The sequence below is a fragment of the Ooceraea biroi genome, chromosome 9 (assembly GCF_003672135.1).
Source record: "Ooceraea biroi isolate clonal line C1 chromosome 9, Obir_v5.4, whole genome shotgun sequence".
NCBI classification, from domain to species: Eukaryota; Metazoa; Arthropoda; class Insecta; order Hymenoptera; family Formicidae; genus Ooceraea; species Ooceraea biroi.
The window spans coordinates 7214626-7237643 of record NC_039514.1 but is presented as its reverse complement, the minus strand read 5'-3'; the positions used below and the strand labels follow the sequence as shown (position 1 = coordinate 7237643).

General features: G+C 48.2%; 1 protein-coding gene across 1 annotated transcript; it reads right to left on the bottom strand.

The window, feature by feature from the left end:
• Nucleotides 1–1854: 1854 nt before the first annotated feature.
• On the bottom strand, nt 1855–21160 carry LOC105279076 (homeobox protein Hmx). The gene is made up of 3 exons (XM_020031549.2): nt 20089–21160; nt 10458–10780; nt 1855–5722 (listed from the first exon to the last, which is right to left on the bottom strand). The coding sequence occupies exons 1-3, from the start codon at nt 20694–20696 to the stop codon at nt 4848–4850; spliced, it is 1806 nt and encodes a 601-aa protein (XP_019887108.2). The 5' UTR covers nt 20697–21160; the 3' UTR covers nt 1855–4847.
• Between the last annotated feature and the right edge of the window lie 1858 nt (nt 21161–23018).

The window sequence follows — 23018 nt, the reverse complement described above, 5'->3', positions numbered from 1 at the left end:
TAGATAATAAGCTTTGGACAAATTAGGAAACCGGAGCAGCCTTCAATTTTAAATCGTCGATTTAATCTGCAAGCGCATCGTTGATGCAATCGATAATCGATTTAAGATTTTAATGTCTTGCGCTTTTTAATTTGTATGCCTTGTGCGTCCCGCCTGTTTAATTAATATCTTTTGATGTTAATGTATCACGGGGGGATTACTATTAAGTATTAAAAATGTTTTATTATGGCTACACGCGCGCGTAAAGCGCCGATTCGATGTAACTTTTTTGGGAAAATTGGCCGCGCCGTAATATGTCGATATTAATGAATAACATGTCGAATGTGGCGAAAGCTTCTTATTAATCTCATAATTGATGCTGAGCGGTTTGCTGCACTAGATAATGATCAATCTATTGGAATTTTATACACGCCTTCTCCTCTCTCGTGCTCTCTCCTTCTGTCTGTCTGTCTCTCTCTCTCTCTCTCTCTCTCTCTCTTTGCATGCAGCTTCCATTATTTTTCCGTAACGAGACGTTCGCCTCCTTTTTTTGTATTACAGCATGACGCGCGATACTCGCGTATAGTTTTTCGCTATCGGCTTTCCGTTTGCGAGCAACAAAAGTCTTGCGAAAATGTTTTGCGCGAACGGCCTCCCCGTCGAAATATATTTTTCTCTGTTACATATCGCCTTCGCGCGCGCCCATTAGATTTGACAATCTTGGACCGCGCGTGTGTACGGCATCGCAAACTTTGAGAATTCCACTACCTCGTGGTCGCTTTCTGAATTATCTTGATACCATTTCTTCATCTTGAAAAATCCTTTTATTCGCGTAAAAATGATTCGCATCGCATCGGAACAAGTTCTTGCAAAACGAAACGTTCGCGAAGAGGAAAGATTGCAATGGAGTTTTGAGCGATCTAGCGTTGCTAGAATTTGCGAAACGTTTTTCGTAGTCTTTGTTCGTAATTTCGTTCATAAATCCATCTCGAACGCAATGCAGACATCCGATTCTGTCACTCCGGCACATTCATTGGATAGCCGAATGTCCCGACGATATTCAGCCGTTCAATATTCAGGAGATACTCGTAGATGCTTTCCCCGAATATTCATTCCGCGCGGGGTGTGCGCATTGTTCACCGCAAACACGATCATACCGAGGCCCCGACGTGTAAAACCACCGCGCGCGCGGAAACGGATAGACAATATCCTCTCGATACTAGCAATTCCCTCTGGTCTACGAAAGCGTTTGCGAGTATCGCGAGCGGGACATCCAGAATCGCAAAGAGGCGAGGGAAAAGCGTGGAGGCCGCGCGAAAAATAAAAAAAACAAAAAGAGAAAGAGAGAGAGGGTGGGCGAGGGAGGCAGACGAAGTTCGCGAATGAAAGGTGAGTGCAGAGATCAGAGGCCGGAAAAGAGGGATGAAGGCGCGATGGCGCGCGAGCGTTGATTAAAGTGCACGTACTTACTCGGATGCGTCCTGTCGTTGCATGTGCAGCGGATGCGGCACACCGGTGGTGCAGGTGCATTGTCGTCGATCCTCCCTCGTGGTCGCGCTGCCAGCGTCTTCGATGCGAGAGGATACGAGAGCGACACGTCAGGCGGACAAGCTGATGAGCGTACAAGCGGATGACGCGCGCAGAATCGCGAAAGATCGTGCGTTCGCTTTTGATCGCGTAACGACCACCTGATAATCGATATTTCTTGAATATTCTATTATAAGTTTTGGCGATCAGCTTCGGGGTATTCCTTGATGTCTATTAAGGGAATCTTGCAAATGCAAAACTTGTTATTCTTTCTCTCTCGAAGCGTGACTAATTGAACTCGTGGAGAATGATTTATGACTTGACTTTGTTTTAAATATTGGTTTTTTCGTGATGTTATGAATAATTTACTGGTTTACTGGTTAGAGGACCTTCTCGATTTTTGTAGATCGAATGATCTTTGAATTAATTATTTAACAGAGGGTTTTAGGCTTCCGTTTTACGAATTCTGATTTGATGGTCGATCGATGTCCAGTTCCGAGAGAATTTATCTCGTCGTACGTCGTCCCTCTCTGTCTCTACGCTCGCGAATTTAGGAAGCCCTGAAATGTAATGAAACGAACGCGTAATCTAGATTCTTTTTCCATTATTAATATCTCCCGTTTCACCGGGAACCGCGGATCTGGCGATCCACATTCGCGATCCTGCGGACACGGTAATAGACGGCAACGTAAACGCGAATCAATGGGTTTTTATTAACTGACGCACTTCGATTCTTTCGGATCGCGATTCCATCAAAGAGTCGCCCGTCGATTTTATTTTTGAAAGCGGGAACGTTGCATTTGATCCCCGCGTCAATTTGTTTAGTTACGTCGGGAAGGGAGGAGACGGGCCACCCCTCTCTGTGAAGCCGCACAACAATTAATTTTAATCCCGAGCTCCGGATTTTTATGTGAACGCTGCCGGCGCACTCCATTGTTCCACCGTTATCTTTTTACGGGCGCCACGGTAAAACGCGCCGGTTTAAACGACATTCGCATTTTCTGTTCAATCATCCTGGTCGATCCTGAATCCGCGAGGGAATGCCATCTCGCCGAGATGATCTCGGCGATCGGGGATCGCGGCGCAGCTCATCGACCTGCGACTGATCTTGAGTTGAGGAAATCTGAACGACGTGTGCATCGTATATATGGTTCAACGATCATTATTTAGCGATTACGAAACGATCGGCTGTACAATAATCTTGAGGTCTCGGATCACAAATGTCCGTATAAAACACGATACGGCGAACCTTCTCCTTAATTGACGTCTACAGATAAGGTTGATATACAATGCGAGAGAGGCGGTACTTCGTAGCTCTACCGTTCTGTTTAATAAAATTATTCGTTTAGATACTTATCACAACAGGTGGAATATATCGTAGGAACCCTGCCGGTGTCTTTAACGTGTATGCGTGTCCGTGTGTTCTGTATATGTGTGTACGTGTCTCTCTCTCTCTCTCTCTCTGTCCAATCTTACAACCACAGCGAATCCCGATTACATTCAGGTATTGAAACCAGCGTAATTTCAGCGAGCTCGAATTTCGGTAGACACGCGAAAACGATCTCCGTGCTTATACGCGACATCGGAAACGCGACGGTCGGTCGCGTAAGGCCCCGCTCGCTTTTCCATATCCGCCGTACCTAGCTGAAAATCGAGCCCGCCGAAATTCTACCGACATTTTAATCCCTGGATTATATTAACGGCGCTCCCGGTCACGGGGGTAGGTTTTTCAGCGCGCGCGCGTCTCCCTCGGCGCAGCACGCGGATTGCAGTTTTGCGCGAGAAAACTCTATTTACACGGAAACGAAACGGAAACGATCGGAAACGAATACCGTTTCGACGACGATCGGAGATATCGGGCGTCGCGTAATCGCACGCGGGACGGCACGAAATTTCCACTTTTGCATTCCGCGCGGATTGTTCGTTTCGTGTGTGTGCGTGTATATGCGCGAGCGCACACACCGGATGTAATCGTTACTGTTATACCTACCTACGGAGACTCGAGGTATCGAAAATCGAACGCAAACGAAGGTCTAATTCCTGTCCGTCGAAACCGTGAAAATTCGCGTCCCGTTGCGCACAACACACAAGCAAACTGGAAGCGACAACGTTGCACGCTGGCGCGCGCTATTGTTACATCGATAAACCGGAAGAGAAACCGTACAAGATCGCGGCGAACTTCCGTCACCCGTCAAGGCTCAAGGAAGGGACACGAAATCATTAATAATCGCAATTCCCCGCACGCTTACGCAAGTGCAAATAAGTATTTTTGGCGCTTGGTACGAAAGGTACAAGTCGGAGCGTCCTGCCAGCTTCCGGAAGGGCAGTAAAATATATTAGAATTTCACATATCTACCGTGAGGCAACAAATAAAATTCGGTACTAATCAAACGAAGATAATATATTACTTTAATAAAAAATATTACTTTGATAAAAACGATTATTGACTTATATACCGTACGGCAACTTGGTACGGCTCTTGACGTTTTTATCTGAAATTAAACAAAGTTTCATCGAGAATCTCTGCTCTTGTCAAGCACCAAAAATAATTTTATCCAATAACTCACGAAGGATTTATTCTCTTTCTACATAACAATGGACACTACACCGAATAGATGTGAGTATAAGCTTATGCTCGCTAAACGTAGAGTTTTAATTCATAGAGTTTACGCTCGGACAGAACGTACTTCATATTATGAGCTTCGTATTATGTGTCCAATCGTAGTAGCCAGAATTTACTCGAATATTCTTTCATTTGTAGACGTATACTCAAAGGTCCGTCGTTCTCTATACACATAATTATTTATACAATATATTAATTTTATAATACAGAGCATTTCGAATACGAGAAAGGAATATCCAGCTGGACTGACACCAATTTCATAAAGACCAAAGTAAACGGTCCTTGCGAAAGGACATCGACATTATTCACCCTAGATTCGATCCGTTTTCAACCCTTCCGGCCATTAAATTAAACCAAAAAACGCAATCTTGCGCGAAACTGAATTAAAACTCCACGCGTCTCGCCTGTACTCACATTTATTCAAAGAATCGGCCTGGATCGCGCGTCCGCACATCGGGAATGAAACCATTCGAAATTCCAACGCGCTCGATTACCGCCGAGGGGGACATTCGTGGCGGGGGTTCGTCTCATCGCGGGATCGGCGATGAGGGTGACGGTGCCACGCTGACGATCGTTCTCACTCATCGATGCCGATCGATGGTCGTGCCAAGTGCGTCGTCGTCGCCGCGTCGTTCACGCTGATCACCAGCGGAGCCCTGACGATCGGGGTCGCATCCCTTAGCAGCCGCACGCTGCCCTCGTAGGTCGTCGGACGGTGTTATTGCGAGGACGTCCGCGGTGGTTGGCCGTTAGGCGGCGGCGGTGGCGGGGGTGGCGGTTGCGGGTGTACCTGGTGGGACAGGAGGGTGTGTGCCTGTACGTGGGCCGCCACCGGGTGGTGATGGTGGTGCTGATGGTGATGGGAATAGAAGATGGGCTGCGCTGTGGTGGGCGCGCACGAGGTGCCTACGCCGACGCCGACGCCCACGCCGACGGAGTGCGCGGACAGGCCGGAAGTCACACCGACCGAGGACGGGGGACCTGGTGGACCCGGTGGCCCTGGTGCTGTCACCGACACGGACACTCCGGGCGCGCCTGTACCAGCTGAAGCCTCGTGGTAAAGAATCGGCACGCGAACCAGCCTCTGCGTGGCGTGCGCCATGTTCGCCGCCTCCAATTCGGCGGCCAGCTGGCGCTTCCATTTGTTCCGTCGGTTCTGGAACCAGATCTTCACCTGGGTCTCCGTGAGCCTGAGCGAGGCGGCCAGCCCGGCGCGTTCGGACGACGATAGGTAGCGCTTCATGTCGAACGTCGACTCCAGCTGGAACACCTGCGACCTGGAGAACACCGTCCGGGTCTTCTTCTTGCGCTTCATGTTGTTCGACTCGCGGCCGTCCACGCCGACCTGCACATTGCCCTGGCCGCCGTGCGCGTTACCGCTGCCGCCTCCTCCACCACCGCCACCTCCGCCGCCACCTCCACCGCCACCGCTCACCGAGGTGCCGCCGTGGAGACTCGTCGATGTGGATTCGCCCTCGCCGTCGGCATCCGCGCAGTCATCCGCGTCGCCGAGGTCGTCGTGCGCCTCGTCGCCGCTCGATGGACTCCTCGCGCGATGCAGACGATCGTCGCCGTTATCATCGTCGAGCTCGTCTGCGGAAAGAAGGCACTCGCGTTAATCTCGATCGCTTTTTTTTTAATTTCTTTACGTGTTACATTAATAAACTCGTGTTTAGCATAAATCACTTTTGCAATATTGCTGCTCTTTCTTCTCCCGCATTTTCTGAATATTTTAAAATTGTTCTCGCGCTTATCCGTCAGTGTTCTATTAAAGACGGCTCACAGTGTTCTGTTAAAGAATTTACAACAAGGATTTTCTTTCTGAAACGCGAAGTCTTTCACTTATCTTAGTTTTCCCACTGATTTTGGAAATGATAATTACCTCTCTTTTGTACAGTACGCTTATTTATTGCCGCAACTAAAATTCCCGTCGTGATTGAGAAAAATGCCGATTTCGATGGAGAAGAAATTTTCGACAGAATTGGTTTTTCTGTTTCACAAGTTGCCGAGGCAAACGTTCACCCGGATTTTTACCCTCCCCCCCTTTTCCAACCGCGATTGTTCTTAATGAGAATAGCGGGATGAGCCTGATTAATGACATAAAGACCGCGGAGATGACAATTGCGATATCACGTAACGAATAGGTAATGATATTTGTAGTGTGCGCGGAGTATATACAGTACCTTGTGCATATTTATCGATATAATCAAACCGAGTTAACGAGAGAGAAAGGCAAGCGCGTTAATCGCCCTTCTTTTTAAACGTGATCCGCATATGTCAATCAATCTCGCGGCAGCGCTTTGGATTTACAAATTCTCTCGCGCGCGTCCCGATAAATCGCCATTATATATTTCTCTATCCGTATTGAATACTTAATCAATTAATAGAATGCTAATTAATATTCTATTAATCCATTTTGACATAATTGCTGCGGATTGAATTCTCTATGCGAATGCAGATGCATCACCCGGCATGACGTTATTTGCGACGTGCGCGTATGTATTTGTGTGAAAATTTCACAGTGAAATGCCGGCGCACACGCCCGTCGCTCGTCTCTTTCTAAAGAGTATGACAATGCGGATACAATAAAACGTATAACAATTCATCTCCTGACAAATAATTTTTTTCTCACACGCGCGCGCGCACGCACACACACACACACACGTTCTTTAATTGCGGTATTCACACATGTATAAATTGAACGCCACATTCATCAATTTCCTTTATAGAATATATTTGCCATAGAAATTAGATCTTTCCAAAAATTTCACCGGTGGTTATTCCATATTTGCAATAACAATCACAAGCACGGTACTTGAAAATAGAATCCTGACTGGCGATAAACGATCGTTTTGTGCCTCGAACGGCGAAATGTCATTAACGTGTTTCAGAACGTTCGATCCTTTCTCTCCACAAATAATCGGTTGTAGCACGGACAAAAAGTTGCCTGGAACGAAACCAGATACAATTCTTTTTTATAATTAATAATTCGATATTTGTTATCGAAAATATAATCGAACGGAATAGAATATATTTTTTTCCCGATGCGCGCGCGTTTCTCGATTTGTTCCATCTGCTGTGAGTGAGGATCATTATCGCAAGAACCATTAAAACCGGATTTATTAAAATCTCGTGATTTGTTACATGCGTAAACACTCGGGCGTTCCTCCTGCCTCAATTTTCCTTACTCACGTTATTACTTAATTGCACCCTTTTTTTCTTATTGGACAAACTGCTGCGTCAAGAACTCGAGAACTAACGTCGCAACGAACGAGACCGTCGAGCCATATAAACGATCATGGACCGTAAGTGCGAATAGTAACTACCTAAGTGCTTGGACAAGGTGGCAGAAGCAAAACGATCGGTGGGTAAGGCGATCGACGTTGGTTGCGTGGTGGAAGCCATGGAAGCCTTACTCGTAGTTGTGTATACGCGGATATACAGGGTGTCCCGGGTTTTAACCGACAAACTGCGGAAGCATATTCTACTAGTGGCAATAAGAAAAAATTCTTATATCGAGTTTGCTTAGAAATGCTTTATTACAAAGTTATAAACCAATATTGAAAAGAAATATGAGATAAGTAACAACGGATTTTTTCACAAAAATAAAAATTATCTACGCAATGATTTAGTGACGCATTTCAAAATGTTGTCCTTGCACATCGATACAAGCTAGACATCGACGTAGTACAGAATTTGTTACGGTACGACATTCCTGAAAATTTTGTTGCATCTCAGTAACTGAATTAGTAATTCGTTGCTTTAAATCTATCTGGTACTCTCCTGTTAGGAAATCTACGTTGATACTCTCGTACGGCAGCTCGTGCATTTCCGTCACAGAATCCGTACACGAAATGAATATCAGTGTATTCCTCATTTGAAAACACTTTTGGCATTCTGATAGTAATTGCTAGTTCACACGACGATTGAAATCTAACGGCTACTGTTGTGAAAATAACAATCATACTGAATCGTTTCAACATAGTGAACATGAATACATGTGAACATCTTCGACCTTCCAAATTCTACACTATGTTCCGTTGTTACTTATCTCATATTTCTTTTCAATATTGGTTTATAACTTTGTAATAAAGCATTTCTAAGCAAACTCGATATAAGAATTTTTTCTTATTTCCACTAGTAGAATATGCTCTCGCAGTTTGTCGGTTAAAACCCGGGACACCCTGTATACGCATGGAGATACACGCGCGCTTCTATAGCGCACTGTCTATATATTTATTTGATTAATAGCCGTTAGAATGCGGTAGAACTTTTGGTTCAGGCAACATCGGACTTGACTCGATTCCAAGGAATGTTTTAGGAACGGTTTAGAGATGACTGTTTTCGTCACATGTACAGAGAGTACTTAAAAATACGCGGTAATTGAACCCTGAGCAGTGACACATGATAATTGATGCGCTTAAGTAAAGGCTGTGTGAACGGACGCGTGTACGTGTGCGACTTCAGCGTAAAGAAGCAGAAAAATTAGCGCGAATCGTTTTTGACAGCCGATTTGAAGCACGATGATAGAGACTCAGGTACAATTATGATATAGGGACATTAAGATGGCAATTAAGTCACTCTGAAAATTATACATTAAATGAAAACTAATAATTTTGAACAAAAATTCGGAATTTGTCCAAACACGTACGATATATCGATATATCTAGGGTGATCTCGTCTCGTTCCTTTCGTTATTGTCTCATCGCGCGATCTGTAACAGTTCTCTCAATCGTCTGGAATCATCTCCCGGATTCCAGTCTAGCGCGCTGAACTTTCTTGTGACTTTGTCGTATTTCTTTCGTATTAATTAAATATGAAGAATCAAATACAGTTAACTGTATTTGATGTAATAAAAATTCTGTGAAAATAAGAAGAAAAATAAAAAAAAGTAAAATACCTGGCGTTATGGTCACGATGGCACCATAACGAGGTAATATTATTCTCATATAATGACAACGTGATTGCAAGTGTACTTAAAAAATTAATACGCCGGTCTACAGCGCTGTTGCGCTGCAGGCGGAATAAGCGCTCGCTTTTATAGTGAAAATTATATAATGAGTTATACAGAAATGCATTTATTCATACGAGAATGTATTCTTGCATCTGCTCTCGCTCGTTATCTCGCGTATCTTAATCTTTTATATGAGATAATTAAATCATTTAATTGCGCGCCATTATTCAAGAAATACGTCGTTACGTATACAAGCAAAATATAAAATTCAAATAATACTCCTTCTTATCACCAGTGAATCAATATATATAAAAATTTATTTATTCGACCACAAACTGGTTATACAGTGATGACAAATCACGCAACGTTTCGACCCAACTATTTCGGTCCTTCTCAAGCGTGAAAAAACCCCAAACTTTAGTTTTACATAAAAGTTGCTTTCTAAAAGGAAAATAAAAAATAAAAATAAAAAATCAATATTAAACTTATAAATGATACAATTAAATAGTGTCCAAGTGTAATAAACTTACTGGCAGAAAACAACTTTAAAAAACACTCAGATTAACAAGAGAACGTGTCACACACCACAGCAGATGAAACACAAATGAGAGAGAGAAGCCAGTCAACAAGCAAAACAAAGTCAAATCTCGAAAACAGTCATCAAACACATTTAAAAATAGAGTCATGTATACAAGGAAGATTATCCGTGTCTTTTTGAACATTAATAGAATTGTCATTACATTTGATAAAACACATTTCCGCGATTACTTTAGTATTCAAAATTATGGTTATGACACAGTCTATGATTGCTAATCACCGACTGGCAGCTAACATCCTTCTTGATATCACAAATATGTTCATTAACACGTGTCTTTAAGTGGCGCTTAGTTTGCCCTACATAACAACAACTGCATTCCTTACAATCTATTCTGTACACTACATTTGTTTTTTGCAAATTAGTTAAGACGTCTTTACCTCTTTTAATAATACAATCAAGTTTTTTCGGTATTTTAAAAACAACATTAATGTCGAAGCGTTTCAAACCACGTTTAATATTGTCACTGAAACGGGAAACAAAAGGTATACAAATGTTATTTTTTCTATTGTTAACACCTAAGTCACCATCCACATTCATGCCATATTTGATCTTTTTTAAAATATAAAATGCCTCTCTCTCTCTCTCTCTTTTCACTCTCTTAATCAGAATTTCAAAACGTTGCTCCAAAACGAGAGCCGGTCAACGAGACATTGCGAAACAACGCCAGCGTTTCCTTCGGAACGGCGTGCGCGTTTTCCCTCCGGATTATCCCAAATAAGCCGTCTCGATCTGCTCGGGCACGCGGCGCCGGGAGGGTAAGGAGGAATCGAACTCACCTCGCTGCGGGAAAGTTGCGGACGCGGGGCTGACGCGACTGAGGGTACCGACCACGTCGCCCGGTGAGGGATGCTCGAGGGTTTGCAGGCTGTGCGTCGGCCTCCATGGAAACGGCCATCCGGCACCGCCGAGGAGGACGCCGCGGATGCCGTCGGCGTCGACGATATCTGGCGATTGGCCGGCAACGTTGCTGAGGGCGGACGACGCCGCGGCAGCTAGTCGCGAGTGGTGCTGATGCTGCTGCTGTTGCTGGTGTAGATGCTGCAGCGTCGACGGGTAGAACAGGCCGCCGATGCTGACCGGATATCGGCTCGCTATCAGTCTGCAATTCAGTAATGGGAGCGTTAATGACACATGCGGATGATAAAACAATTAATTGAATTGAAGGGTTGAAAGATGATTCAAGCGGTCCGAAGGTACAGAGATTCTGAGTAATTGGCGATCAATTTGAAGCTGATTTTTTCGTAATCGAGATGTCGGGATCTTTGATGGCTTCGGAATTACGAGCGATTAAAAGTAAGAGACTCTTCCGGGGCGGCAGGATTCATGGTTGTGTAATTAAATGTAAAGCACTCGCATCCGTTTAAGTAACGAGAGGACTTTACCTCTCGCATTTTGATTTTGAGAAGTCCTTCGTTGTTGGATGTCGAGATTGGTATATTAAGCGTTGAGTATCAGAACTCTAATTTCTGGACGAATTTATAATTAACGTGAAGCTCAGGATTTCGGAGAGCGCGCTTCGCAGGCAGCTTCTGATCGTCATGGTTGTAGCGTGACCATTATCGAGTCTTAAAACGTCACGTTCAATTTGGCCCAATAGCGTTCACGTTAACATATTAGATTATTTTACCATGACACGCGAGCGTTAAACGTCAGGAGCACTGGCAAGTAATTAAATGTCAAGAGTTGATTGGTATTAAGTAGATTGCGAAGTCCGCGAAGCTTCGAGCTTCATCATCGTCCGACACGCGATCGCACGAGGGACTAACCAAATGCCACGAGTACCGGATACAATCTCCGGCTTGCGGAAACTTGCGAACAGCCAGCGCTGTAAACGTCGACCGGGTGTAGCCTGTCGATGATGCGAGTAACTCGACCGTGCGATCGTTACGTGTTGGGATAAGTGACGACGCGGCTACGAAGCCGGCGGCCATTCACCGCACGGATTTGTCCGGCGGACACTCGAGGAGAATGCGGAGTACCCTGACGCTGAAATATTTGGATTTGCGGCGCTTGTGCCACAACAATGGCCGGACGCGCCACGAATAAACGCTCGGCTGCTTATTAAGAGCAAAAATCCGCTTAGAGCGAGAGCCTCTCGAGAAAATCGTCGCGTTGACCGAAGGGTACCTGCACTGAGTGGGCCCTTCCGATCGTTTATCGGAGGAAAAATCCGTCGTTGCTCGTCGGTTTTCTCGGTCGGTTGTTCCTCGGCTGGGCCGCTTAACGCGAGTGCCCCCTCTTTCGCAATCGTTGCTTCCGATCGGGGGCAAGCGCCGTTGTTGGTTGCAGCTGTGCTCGACGCGCCGTAGAAATTTAACGCGAGAGTGGCGGATTTGCGGCGCCGAGCCGAAATACAAGCGGCACGGGAAAGCGGAACCGTCGCCGGTTGACCGGCCGATATCGGCAGGCAGGACATGTTGCTTGGCTTGGCCGGACGATTCGTTGGACATGTGGGCCGTGGAGGCTTCGGAAGCCCTAGCACTTCCCCGTGTTCCTTCGTCGCTTCCCCGGCAGTCCGTCTGCGACGAGCGATCTGATCTCGTTTCGATGTGCTGCGCTTGCTCGCGAAAGCGTGTTTCACTTTGCCGTCGTGACCAATTTTGCGTCCATCGTCGGGTTGGCATACCATCCTCTCTTTCTCTTTTTCTCTCCTGCTTGCGGTAGTAGGTAGTAGGGCCAAATAGCTGTTTGCTTTAATACTCTGTTGAACAGCTTGATACTAGGCTGATTTTTTCTTGATTGTTTCCCGGGAAAAATTTATTTTAAGATGCTCTTGATGATCGAGATCTTCTCTTGAGAATCTCCTTAGTTTTCGTCGATTGCCTTGAATCCCGACGTAGAATGGTGTTGACGCTGTCAACCGATATTTTTACAATCTTGCAATTCGACGTCGAGGAACGTTCATATCAAATCGCGTCTGTTTAAAGCGCGCATCTCGGTCTCCCATTTACTCGAACATCGTGGGGCACGTTGATTATCGTCTCGAGAGCCATTTGAATCCGATTAAGTGCACAGCGTGGACGCGTTTGCGGGCGCTCTTCCTTCCGTTGACAGAGAGATTGCCTCGGCGAGACAATTCATTCTTCTTCACATTCGACAAATCGATCGGGTGGGTTATCGATCTCCTTTTCAAGGGCGCTGCCTCTTTGTGAGTCGACGAACGAGCGAAAACGCTCGTTGTTCACGGTCACACGGATTCCTCGATGCCGCAAGACTCGAGCGTCACACGCTCACGTTGATCGTTTATCACCCGGAATGATGGTGTCGCGCCAAGCGATAGACACGATACAACGACGTAACAACGACGATGCTAAGGAGGAATTAAGGGAGAGAGACCCTCTCCGGGAGAATTCCTCGGCGCGCGATCTTCGGTGTGCGTCTCCGCTCTTTCTTAAAGATCCCCGATCCTCTCTCGGCGAGATATCGAGGTTCTCGGGTGGGCTTCGCACGGTGAACGAGAAACGAGAGAGAGAGAGAGGGAGGAGAGACGACGGCCCCGGGCACACAAATGCCCCGGAAAAGATAAAGGAAATCTGACAACCGCCTGTTTGTAAGCATTCAGCGGACCCTTCTCTTTCGGCGCAGCAGCAGGTATAAACACCAAACACTCGGGATCTCTCGGAGAGACGGAGGAGAGATCCTTTCCACCTTTTACTGCCTAATTCCGCGGGGCTTACGTCTTAGCCGGCCATCGAGAGCACTCGTCGGTCGCTTTACGAGTTGCTTCTCTCGTCTTGCACCTCGTGGCTGCTCGAGGGCTCCTCGGTCCTTGATACCTCGTCTCTAATGGGCTCTTGATCTAGGTCATCGAGCATGCACTTGACTCCGCGCATCCGCTGTCGCTGATGATCCCTCATCTGAGTGCGGCGATTGTGCTCGCGCGTTCACGTTTAATTCCCATCTGATAGTGCTCATGCGGGTTCTCCATTACTTTGTGAGTTTAATGGTGACATCGTTTTACACCGCGTAACTCGGAAGATTGATTTCGTTAGCTAGAAATGAGAGAGAAATTTTAAGAATGATGGCACTTTTTGTGTACGTGATGATACATTGTTTGATCTCTTAGACGTTAAAGAAAGCCATATAAATTTCTATCGAAGTAGGAATCCAGTTTTGGCAATTAAAATATCTTCTTCGTGTGCTCATACTTTGTAGATTAAAAAAAACTGCTGATTTTATTCACTAAAGTTTAATATTAAATCTCACCAGCCGAAATATGTATCTCGAATTTATCAACAAATTATCACTTTTTACAGTTTTTATTTTATTGAACGATGCGCGTGTTTAATACGAGACGCATGCCCGAGTTAGCCCTCTCATTGGGCATTTCCGTTAAACTTTTCCCTCCGTGTCTTCAATGACGTGTTATACCGCTTGCTTGTATTGATTATTATTCTACCTCTGCTTGCGCTCAGTGAGTAAGTGCCATTCTCAAATATAAACTCTTTATACCGTTAACGATCGCCCGTAACACGATACGTTTCATCGTGTATCGTTACACCGAGGGTAGTTAGGAGCGCAGCCAAGAAAGAGAAGTCGATCGAGCTCGCTAGCGAAAGTGCGCCCAGAGCGATTTGCAATCTGCATGCATGACGGGGCGATCACCATGATATGCACTAAAAAAATAAAAAATAAATAAAAAAGTATGAATAAAGAAAGAGCGAAGAATAAATTACGGAATATTAGCGGGAGATGGCAAACGAGAAAACGTAATAAAATGGCCCGATAAGAAATATTCGAATAATATTACTTGTACCAATTTGCTGAAAATGTTAAAATAATTCATTTCTGCGCATTATTTAATTTTAATCTGAATAATCTCACCTAACACACACGTGTCTGTTCGATTAAAATTTGTCAATAGATGTTACAAGTGAAACACGGGGAAATTATCGCACTCACGCGGTGTCTTATAAAACGTCATCGGACTGACCAAACAGCGATTTATTGGCTTTCAAAGCGTTCGGCTAAATCCGACTAGTCGGCTTCGCTGCATTAGCTTGAAGAAAATTCCTTCGTCATAAAATTGTCCTTGCCAGCGTCGGACTCTCGTCACGCTTCGCGCAATTATTTCGCAAAGGATTAACAGCAAAACTGACGTCAGATCGTCAGAGACAAATCCTCACGAGGGAGAACGAGTCGTATTACACATTTCTGGATTTGTTACGTCGGTCGCGTTTTCTCGTATCTTTTTTTTACGCTTTCAATCGCCTCGTAGACGAAACTTGCGTCGAATGGAACGGAGGAATTGTATCTCGTGGCCGCAAATTACGTTCCGCGGTCCATGGACGGCCGCCGCAGCAGCCGCCGTCGCTCATCCCGCATTTGTTCCCAACGTCGAAACATCCATATCGCCCGGCCGCGAATAGGCGATCATACACAATAGGCTTTATCGTATCTTCCTTTGAAACTTGTAGCGCGATCCCACCCTAATTAACGAATCATTCATCAGCGCTGTAATTAACGAGGCAGTCTCTGTCGCGGATTATCAGATGGATCCTTTCGCTCGTACCCCCCGCGGTAACATTCCTGAATATCAGCCCCCGCGAAATCGCAAGCAGACGAGCAAAAAATATTTTCGCAGTGTGCTCCGTGTCTCCTCGCCTCCTTCCCTCCTGCCCCGGCCTCCTCGGACGACCCTATATCCCATGCTTGTAGATCTTCTGAATCTCTTAATTTCAATTATTTTTTTATTTCTTAATTCCAATTATTTTTTTATCTCTTAATTCCAATTATTATTTTTAACTCTGTTTCGGATGAAGAAAGTTTCCACGTTGTATTGGGAGACGCGCGATTTTCGGTGCACGACACGGATATACGTGTCGAATTTTTCATACTCGGGGGTGAGATGGGGGAGTGCATTTCTCCGGCTCGTGGAGTCGCACCTCTCGAGGAATCGCGGGTGCGGCCGTTACGATTTCATGAGGCGCGCTCGCGTATCCTGCCGGGCGTATCCCGTGCGTAAATCCCCGCGCGCGCCTACTTATTCCTGCGGAGAGATATTATTATTTGATCAGTTTAAGTAGATAGATAGATAGATATAGATAGATAGATAGATAGAGAGAGAGAGAGAGAGAGCAGAGAGGAGTAGACGGGGTGTACCGAGATCGCATGGCGCCGAGCTCCACCCCCCGCCTCGACCTTGGCGAGCGAGAATCTCCAGGCTGGCGTGGAGCGGCGATTTAATAATAAATCGGGCCTAGAACTTGCGCGCTTCCTCCCGGAAGAGACGTAAGGGCTGCTCGGCTCGGATCCGCTAAATGGGCCGCGAGGAAGGTGCCCCGTTTCTCGTGGGAATCTTAGGCTCCTTAACCTTGGACGTTATACGCGCACGGCGCACCCCATCCATTATGTACTCCGTTGCCTAATTGATTTTTTACCCCCTTCTCTCCCTCTCGCCGCTCTTCCACCTCTCAACCCCCCGATCGGTGGGGTCCTATCGGTATCTGACGCGCGTGTTTCGGCCGCGTGACGGGAATTACAGCAAATTTCCGTTGCCAGTCGCTCGTAACGTTAATTAGCGTGCTTGTGGAATTACGGTCGGGACACCAGTCTGCGTGTACGTGCGCGCGTATGCGTGCGTGTATGCGCGAGCGCGCGATCATCGCGTAATTCTACGCTGCCGCTGCGTATATTTTTGTGCGAATTGCATTTAAGCGCGCAAATGAATACGCGTGCAAATAGAATGTATATAATTTGTAATTTTACGTATCGCCGGGGCGGCCGGTTGTTACAAACGAGACGCGACCACCGTGCGAACGCGAATCGCGCGGTGAATTACGCGAGAAGCTGTATCATCCTATTGAATTGCTCTCGCGTGCGATTTGTTCCCGCGAGTTGTTGTCCGAAGCAGAAGACGCGGCTCGCATTGTTTCTCCGGTTATGCGTTACAATCGCGTACACAAACTTTCCAAGCTTAATCCATTCAGTCTTTAACAAATTAACGCTTACTGAAAGCAAGATAAATAAATAAACTTTTATGGCGACGGCCAAGGTACTTACGCATTCGTGAACATTCCGCGAATGGTCCCTGGAATTATTTCCACAGATTTTCTAAGGACGATGTTTACAATTTGCGCGATGCACCGTCGAAATCTCATTTCCTAGCAAAAGCGAAATTTACATCTTCGACGCGCGCGCGAATCCGTTTACTAAAGTTTACCATTTATCAGCCGTGCGGTAAGCTCGTTTGCGTGACGGGCCCTATTCGAGGGCTTTCCAGGTCGAGTGAGGTGTGTGCCCCAACGGTGCATACGAGTGGAACTTAATCAAATGGTAAACGGGTGGAAAACAAGCAATCGTGGTCGTTGCGCCAGCCAAGCATGGCGGGAGAACGTGAAGGAAGACGAGCGTTGCGAGTGAGAGGGCGGGGGAACCGAGGGACGGATCCCCGAGTCGATCGGGTAGGGGGTGTAAATCTGATAAAATCATCTCGAACCCTCGGAGTCTCCCCTGGCGCGCGGTGCCCCGCGCTCGTTCAGGTTCCTCGTAGATATATCCGATAGCGCGGGGGTCCCTCCTAAGTAACGTAAGTAATGTAAGAGGGTGGTTGTTGCTACGGTTGTTATTAAATGAGACAGCCTAATAGGCCCATTACGGACCCCTCGCCGGTCCATTCCCACATAATATAATCCTCACCGCACGCGCTCGCTTGTTGCCGCCCCGTCGGTGCCCCTTCGTCGTTTCGCCACCCCCTCAATACGTATCTTGATCCGAGCGCGCTCACGCCTCACGAATATCTTCGGCCCACGGAAACTGCCCCCCCGGACAACATCCCTTTCCCGCTGGTAATCCAGGCTGACGTGCGCGGATATCGAAACGGGCTGTCCCCCGTCAAGCGAAAAATATCTTGGGTCTCCTCGAGAAGCCTGGAGTCCATTTGTTATTTAATGAAATAAAACATCGAGAGGAAGGAGAGGGAAAGCTACGTTAGTCGCTGTCTAATAATTTTCAATCTTTTGAGCTTCCAAGAGTTCCCATGAAATTCTCGTTGCAGCGAACTCGATGGCAAATAAACGCTGAATAAAATCGTGTTAGCATTTTCAGAATGCAGACTCGTTGTTAAGAGGAAATAACGTTACATGTTTTATAAACATCTTTTTAATATAATTTTTATTAAAAAGAGAGAGAGAGAAAGACTCTTGCGCAGCGTTTAATTGGCCGGAGCTGAAAGACAAAGCCGTGATCTTGTTCAGTTGATACTCGGGAGCATGATAGTGTATCGCATCGAAGTTCTCTAGACTTTCATTAAACGGTTGTTTAACGAATATTATGTGCACGCCCGCGCATGATTCAGTTCGCGCGATTTGCATCGCTAATGCGAGAGCGCACGTTGCGCGCCGCGTGCGTGCGTGAAATTTGTGCAAACAACGATGCTAAATATTAATCCGCCGCAATGTTGCGCCGTGTCGAATCTCTCGGGTGTCAAAGTTTCGCGAATGCGAAGTGTTTTTATCGCGAAAACGTCAGCGTGCCGGAGTTTCTAATTGCCCGGCGAGGGCGCGGTCTTAATTTATTCAACAATTCCGCCAATTAGGTACGCGCGAGACCGGCGAATATGAATAACGACGATATTACGAATTAATTAATCATTAGTAAGTATTAGCAACTCCATTTACCAACACTTTTACATCAATATTAAATGCCGACGGCGCTGAATTAGTCGTTAAGCGATGGCGATTAATCCGCTCAATTATGCAAGGATGCTCTTTCCTTCTTTGCCATTTTTTCTTCGTTTGTAGGAAATTCTATGCCATCTGCACGAGAATCGCCGTAGGTGCGACTTATATATTTATCAATTTTCATATTTTATCGCTCTCCCTTATTTTTTCTGATTTGAGAGATTACAAAATTTCGAGGATAAGAATATTATATATTTTGCAGCGAGAAGACGAGCTCGAAATTTCCAGTATATTACCAGGATTTTACATATTTCACCCCTCAAAAGCGCTCCCCGCGGCGCGTGAGTCGCATTATAAAAATAAAAACTAATACCGACGCGTCTCTCTCGGCGCTCTCGGTGCATTTTGCCGGGCTGACTGACGTATCGCAGTGCGAAATGAATGGCGATCACCGATCAGCACGAAGGTTCGAATTTCGGCCAGTTATTTCGACGCCATCAACCAATAAAATCGAAGGTCACATTGCCGCATCAACCGAGTTTAATATAACGATATTGTGCAACGTACGTAACGCACGAATAAACAATACATGCGATACACGTGTTCGTGGCGCAAAGTGCCTCCGTAATTCCAGTAAAAAAAAAGAAAAAAATATGATATCATTATGAAATTTCGTGCGCCGTTTCATTTTTCGCGTGCACGTGTGCGGGATACGCCGCTTGTTTTCCGGGCAGTATGAAGCGTCGTTTTGCGGGGGATGATGCCTCATTATCGCTAATTCATCCCCAAGACTGAATTAAGCAATGCGTCGTCACTTTCACGGTTTTCCTCGCGAGATGCAAGAGATCGTCTCGCGCGAAAGTGTGTCGCCGAAAATGTCACAGAAGCCCGCGGATTCGACTTTAATGGCGGACGTTTCAGAAAATTAATCGAAACGAGGGAAAACTCCCGATTACTTCCGTAGTTTTTGAGAGGCATCGGTGACTCCTCTCGTTTTGCGGTAATTTAAATTAAGGAGAATTAAGCTGAGTAATGTAAATGCACGAGAAAAGCTGGATTATCAGGAATTTTAGCCAAGTTTCAAGTACATTTCGGTTTAGCAGGATCTAAACTGGGAGCTCAAGTAACTGTTAGTAATACTGGAAATTCCGGAAGCGAAAGGTGGTACCGTACAATTTTCTTTTGTTATGAAAAGCAGAGAGGCTGAAATTTAAAGGAAGTTGCATTCGAGTGAAAGTGCGTGATATGCGAGTGTCACGTATCGACTGTGTCTCTCGCTGTTTAAAGCGAAACATTAAAATTCATTGTTATATGATCTAACCCCGGTTTATTCAGCTGAAAAATACTTTTCTGTCATACATAAATAATAACGTGGGGCCACTCGAGACCAGTCGTCGGGTTGCGTCGGTTGCTTTGTACTTTCAATGCATGTGAACGTACATAACAGTTGCACCATGACGAAATCATAGATTTCCAGATGATAACTGTCGGCGAGCAAGATGTGACGGTCATCCCACGTCTGTATCTCTCAAAAATTGCAGCAATTTCGGGGAACATGGTCGTTATCGTGTAGCTTACATATCTCAAATGCTGATAGCCAAGTCACACTTGCATGTTTGGTCTCTCTTTACTTCTTCACTTGACTATCGCGGAATTGAAAGAGAATTACTGCCGCGAGAATTGACTCGGACAGCGCGATAGGGTTGATTCGTGGTGATTATCATCTACACGCTCGGGGAATTCGCGAAAATCGCTCGGCAAGCTGGTTCAAGGCCAGGTCACGTACCTTGATAGCATCGCGAGGTCCGCCGACGCCTGGTGTCCCAGCAGCGGATTGGTGGAAGCGTCGCCGGGTGGCGAGAAGGTCGCGGCCGGACTGGTAGCACTGGTAGCACATCCGATACCGATACTCGCGGAATTTGTTCTCGGCTCCAACCCGGCGTGGCCGCCGCTCGTGCCGATGCCGCGCTGGCCGCCGGACAACCTCAGCGACGTGGGCGAGGACGTGACTCTGCCGGGGCTGCCGCAGGACGGCGGGATCCTCTGCGAGTTGTGCGAGTTCGCCGGCGGCAGCGGCGACGTCCGGTCTACGTCCGACGACTGCCTCTCGCCCGATCCCGTGGAGGTGGTCGAGTCTACCGGCGGCGATTCCGGCCGGCCGAGTATGCTGGAGATGCTGAAGGACGTGTACTGCGGGTTGCAGGCCGGCCTCAGCGCCGGTTTGCTCACCGAGTCGAAGCTGAACGAGTGATGGTGATTGTTGAGACCGCAGCCGGACTTGCCGTTCTTCTCCTGCAGCAGCAGCTCCGCCGGCGTCGAGCTGCTACGCGAACCCTCCAGCTCCAAGTCCTCCTCCGATACGACCGACACCTCGATCTCCGTCTCGCCGGACATTCTTCGTGCCTGCCCACCCGGCACCAGGGTGACCTCCCTCTGCGGTGGTTCTTCGGCTAGCCCCGCTAGCCCGGTCCGACTCCTCGAACGAGGCCGGAGCTCCCGCTCCTGTTCCTCCTCGTAGCCGCGCGTCGTTCTCGTCGTCGACGCTTACTCGGTGCTCGTCCGCTTCCCGGATACCGTATCCGGATACCGTCGACCGGCCGACGGTTAGGCGAGATCCCTCGTGATCTCGCGCGGCGCGTCCGTTCGCCGGTTGTCCCTCGCGGATGATCGCATATCAGAGAACCCGGCACACGTAGGGGTACGTGATCGTCGCTCAGACGTGGTGACTGCCGCTCGTCGGGAGTCGCAGTCGATGCGCGACCGTCGCCGGGACGTCCTCGCCGGACGTCGTCGTGGATCGCAGACGGATCGCTCGATCGCGCGACATTCGTAAGCGATACCCTGGACGACAGGATGATAGGAGACAAGACACTTGGAAGGTCCACTCCCTTCGCGGAGTCGCCCTCTCCCCCTATCGTCCTTCCGCCACCTACCCCCTCTCTTTATCTTCACCTCCTCCGCCCCCCTCTCTCACTCTCTCTCTCTCTCTCTTTCACCCTATCTTCCTCTCTTTCTCTCTCTCTCTCTCGTTCTCTTTCTGGCTCTCTCTTCTTCGTCACCACTACAGCCTAACACGTAACTTTTCCTCTCCCTTCACGCTTTCCACTCTCTTTGCTGTCCGTCCGCGACGCGCAAAGCGTTCTCGCGCGTGTAACGACGAGGCGAGATGGTGCGCCGTGCACTTTCCTCGAGCCACTTCCACTGATCGTCCGGCACACTCGTCACAGATCGTCGACGACGAAGGCGATGTCGTATCGGGTCGGATTGTATCGCGGCAGAGTCGTCGTTCTGCGACCGTACCGTTCTCCAATCCGTCGGAAGTCGCCGAAAGTCGCGACGTCGAGGTGGCCCCGACGCCGGAGGTAGCTCAAGCGCACGTTCCGGGACCTCTCGTTCCTCGTCGGAGCGAAAGGGTGCAAGTCCGCATGTAAGGTAGGCCGCGGGTGGCCGCGAGCGATTGGCGCGCTTGTTCGCGTCGCGTCGCGTCGGAATTTCGACTCGCGCGCGTGTCGCCGGAGCGTCGGCGTGCGCTCTCGCGCTAGAAGGAGAGGGGCGCAAAGCACCCTCGTGCTGTCGGCGATTCGTTTCGTGGCGAGTGACGAGCCGCGGGCGGCGGTTGGGCACACTGTACTCGCACTACTAAGGGTAGGAAAACGTCGGAGAAACCGCAGGTCACACGGACATGGAGAGAGTGAGGGAGAGAGGGAGAGACCGAGAGCTAAAGAAGAGAGAAGGCTCGCTCGCGTACGCGTGCACGCACACTCACTCGTTCATTCGTTCGCGCGCGCGCACGCCAAGAGGGTAGGAACGTAGGAGGGGGTGCCGACGAGATGAGAGGAATGGAGAACGGCAGCCACGGTGGCGGGAAGTAAGACAGAGAAAGAGCGTTTCGAAGTCACGCTTCAAGAGTCACGGGGTAGTTATTGCACGCCGCGCGATAGCTAGACTGCGGGGTGCGAGCGAGGGGGGCGGGGCACAGTGGGGAAGGCCGCGCCGCTCGCTAGAACGGGACGAGCGGATAAATTAGGGATTGTCAGAGGGAGACGGAAGATGGGGATCGCGCTGGCGCAGGGGGATGAAGGTGAGCGCGGAGGGGCGCGAGAGGGAGGCGAATACACAAGCGAGCGAGTGAGCGAGCGAGCGCGAAGGACGGCTAAGCTGCAAGTTGCCAGAAGGGGTGCTGATGCGGTTGTGTCGGGGTAGGTGGCGGCGGGGCGGAGCTTACGGCTTGCCAGGGGTTGGCTCTCGGGACTCCTCATAGGACGGAGGCGCGATCGATGACTCGCGCCGCACACGACTACCAGCCGGGGTAACCCTCGCCGCGGACCAATCGCGTCGGTCGCGCCGTCCTTAACTCGGAAGATACTCGCCCTCGACATTCCGCGCTCGGAACATCGCGCTCCGCGGCGGCGGCGGGTGGACGGGGTGGTTTATACGGCGGCGAGGTGGACGAGCGTGCGGCGCGGGGACGGCGAGGAGCGCGACGGCGGCGGCAGGGTGAAGAAAGAGGTGGAGGAGGAAAGGCTCGGTACGGAAAGGGGAACGGCGGGGCACGACGCAGCGCGGTGTGGGGGTAACACAACCCGGTGGCGGTGGCCGTGCCACGCCGTGTTACTTATCCATTATAACACTCCAAGATCTTGATTTAAGCCTGCAGCCAGTGGTGAGCTTTTAACCAATTAGCCTTTATAGCCTACCCCGTCCGCCCTCCGCTGC

Excerpts from the sequence above, each read along its gene's own strand:
- LOC105279076 (XM_020031549.2), bottom strand. The coding sequence starts at position 20,696 with ATGTCCGGCGAGACGGAGATCGAGGTGTCGGTCGTATCGGAGGAGGAC. Across the intron at positions 10,781-20,088 it reads GACCTCGCGATGCTATCAAG|ACTGATAGCGAGCCGATATC; the intron begins GTACGTGACCTG and ends ACTGAATTGCAG. Across the intron at positions 5,723-10,457 it reads CGCAACTTTCCCGCAGCGAG|ACGAGCTCGACGATGATAAC; the intron begins GTGAGTTCGATT and ends TTCTTTCCGCAG.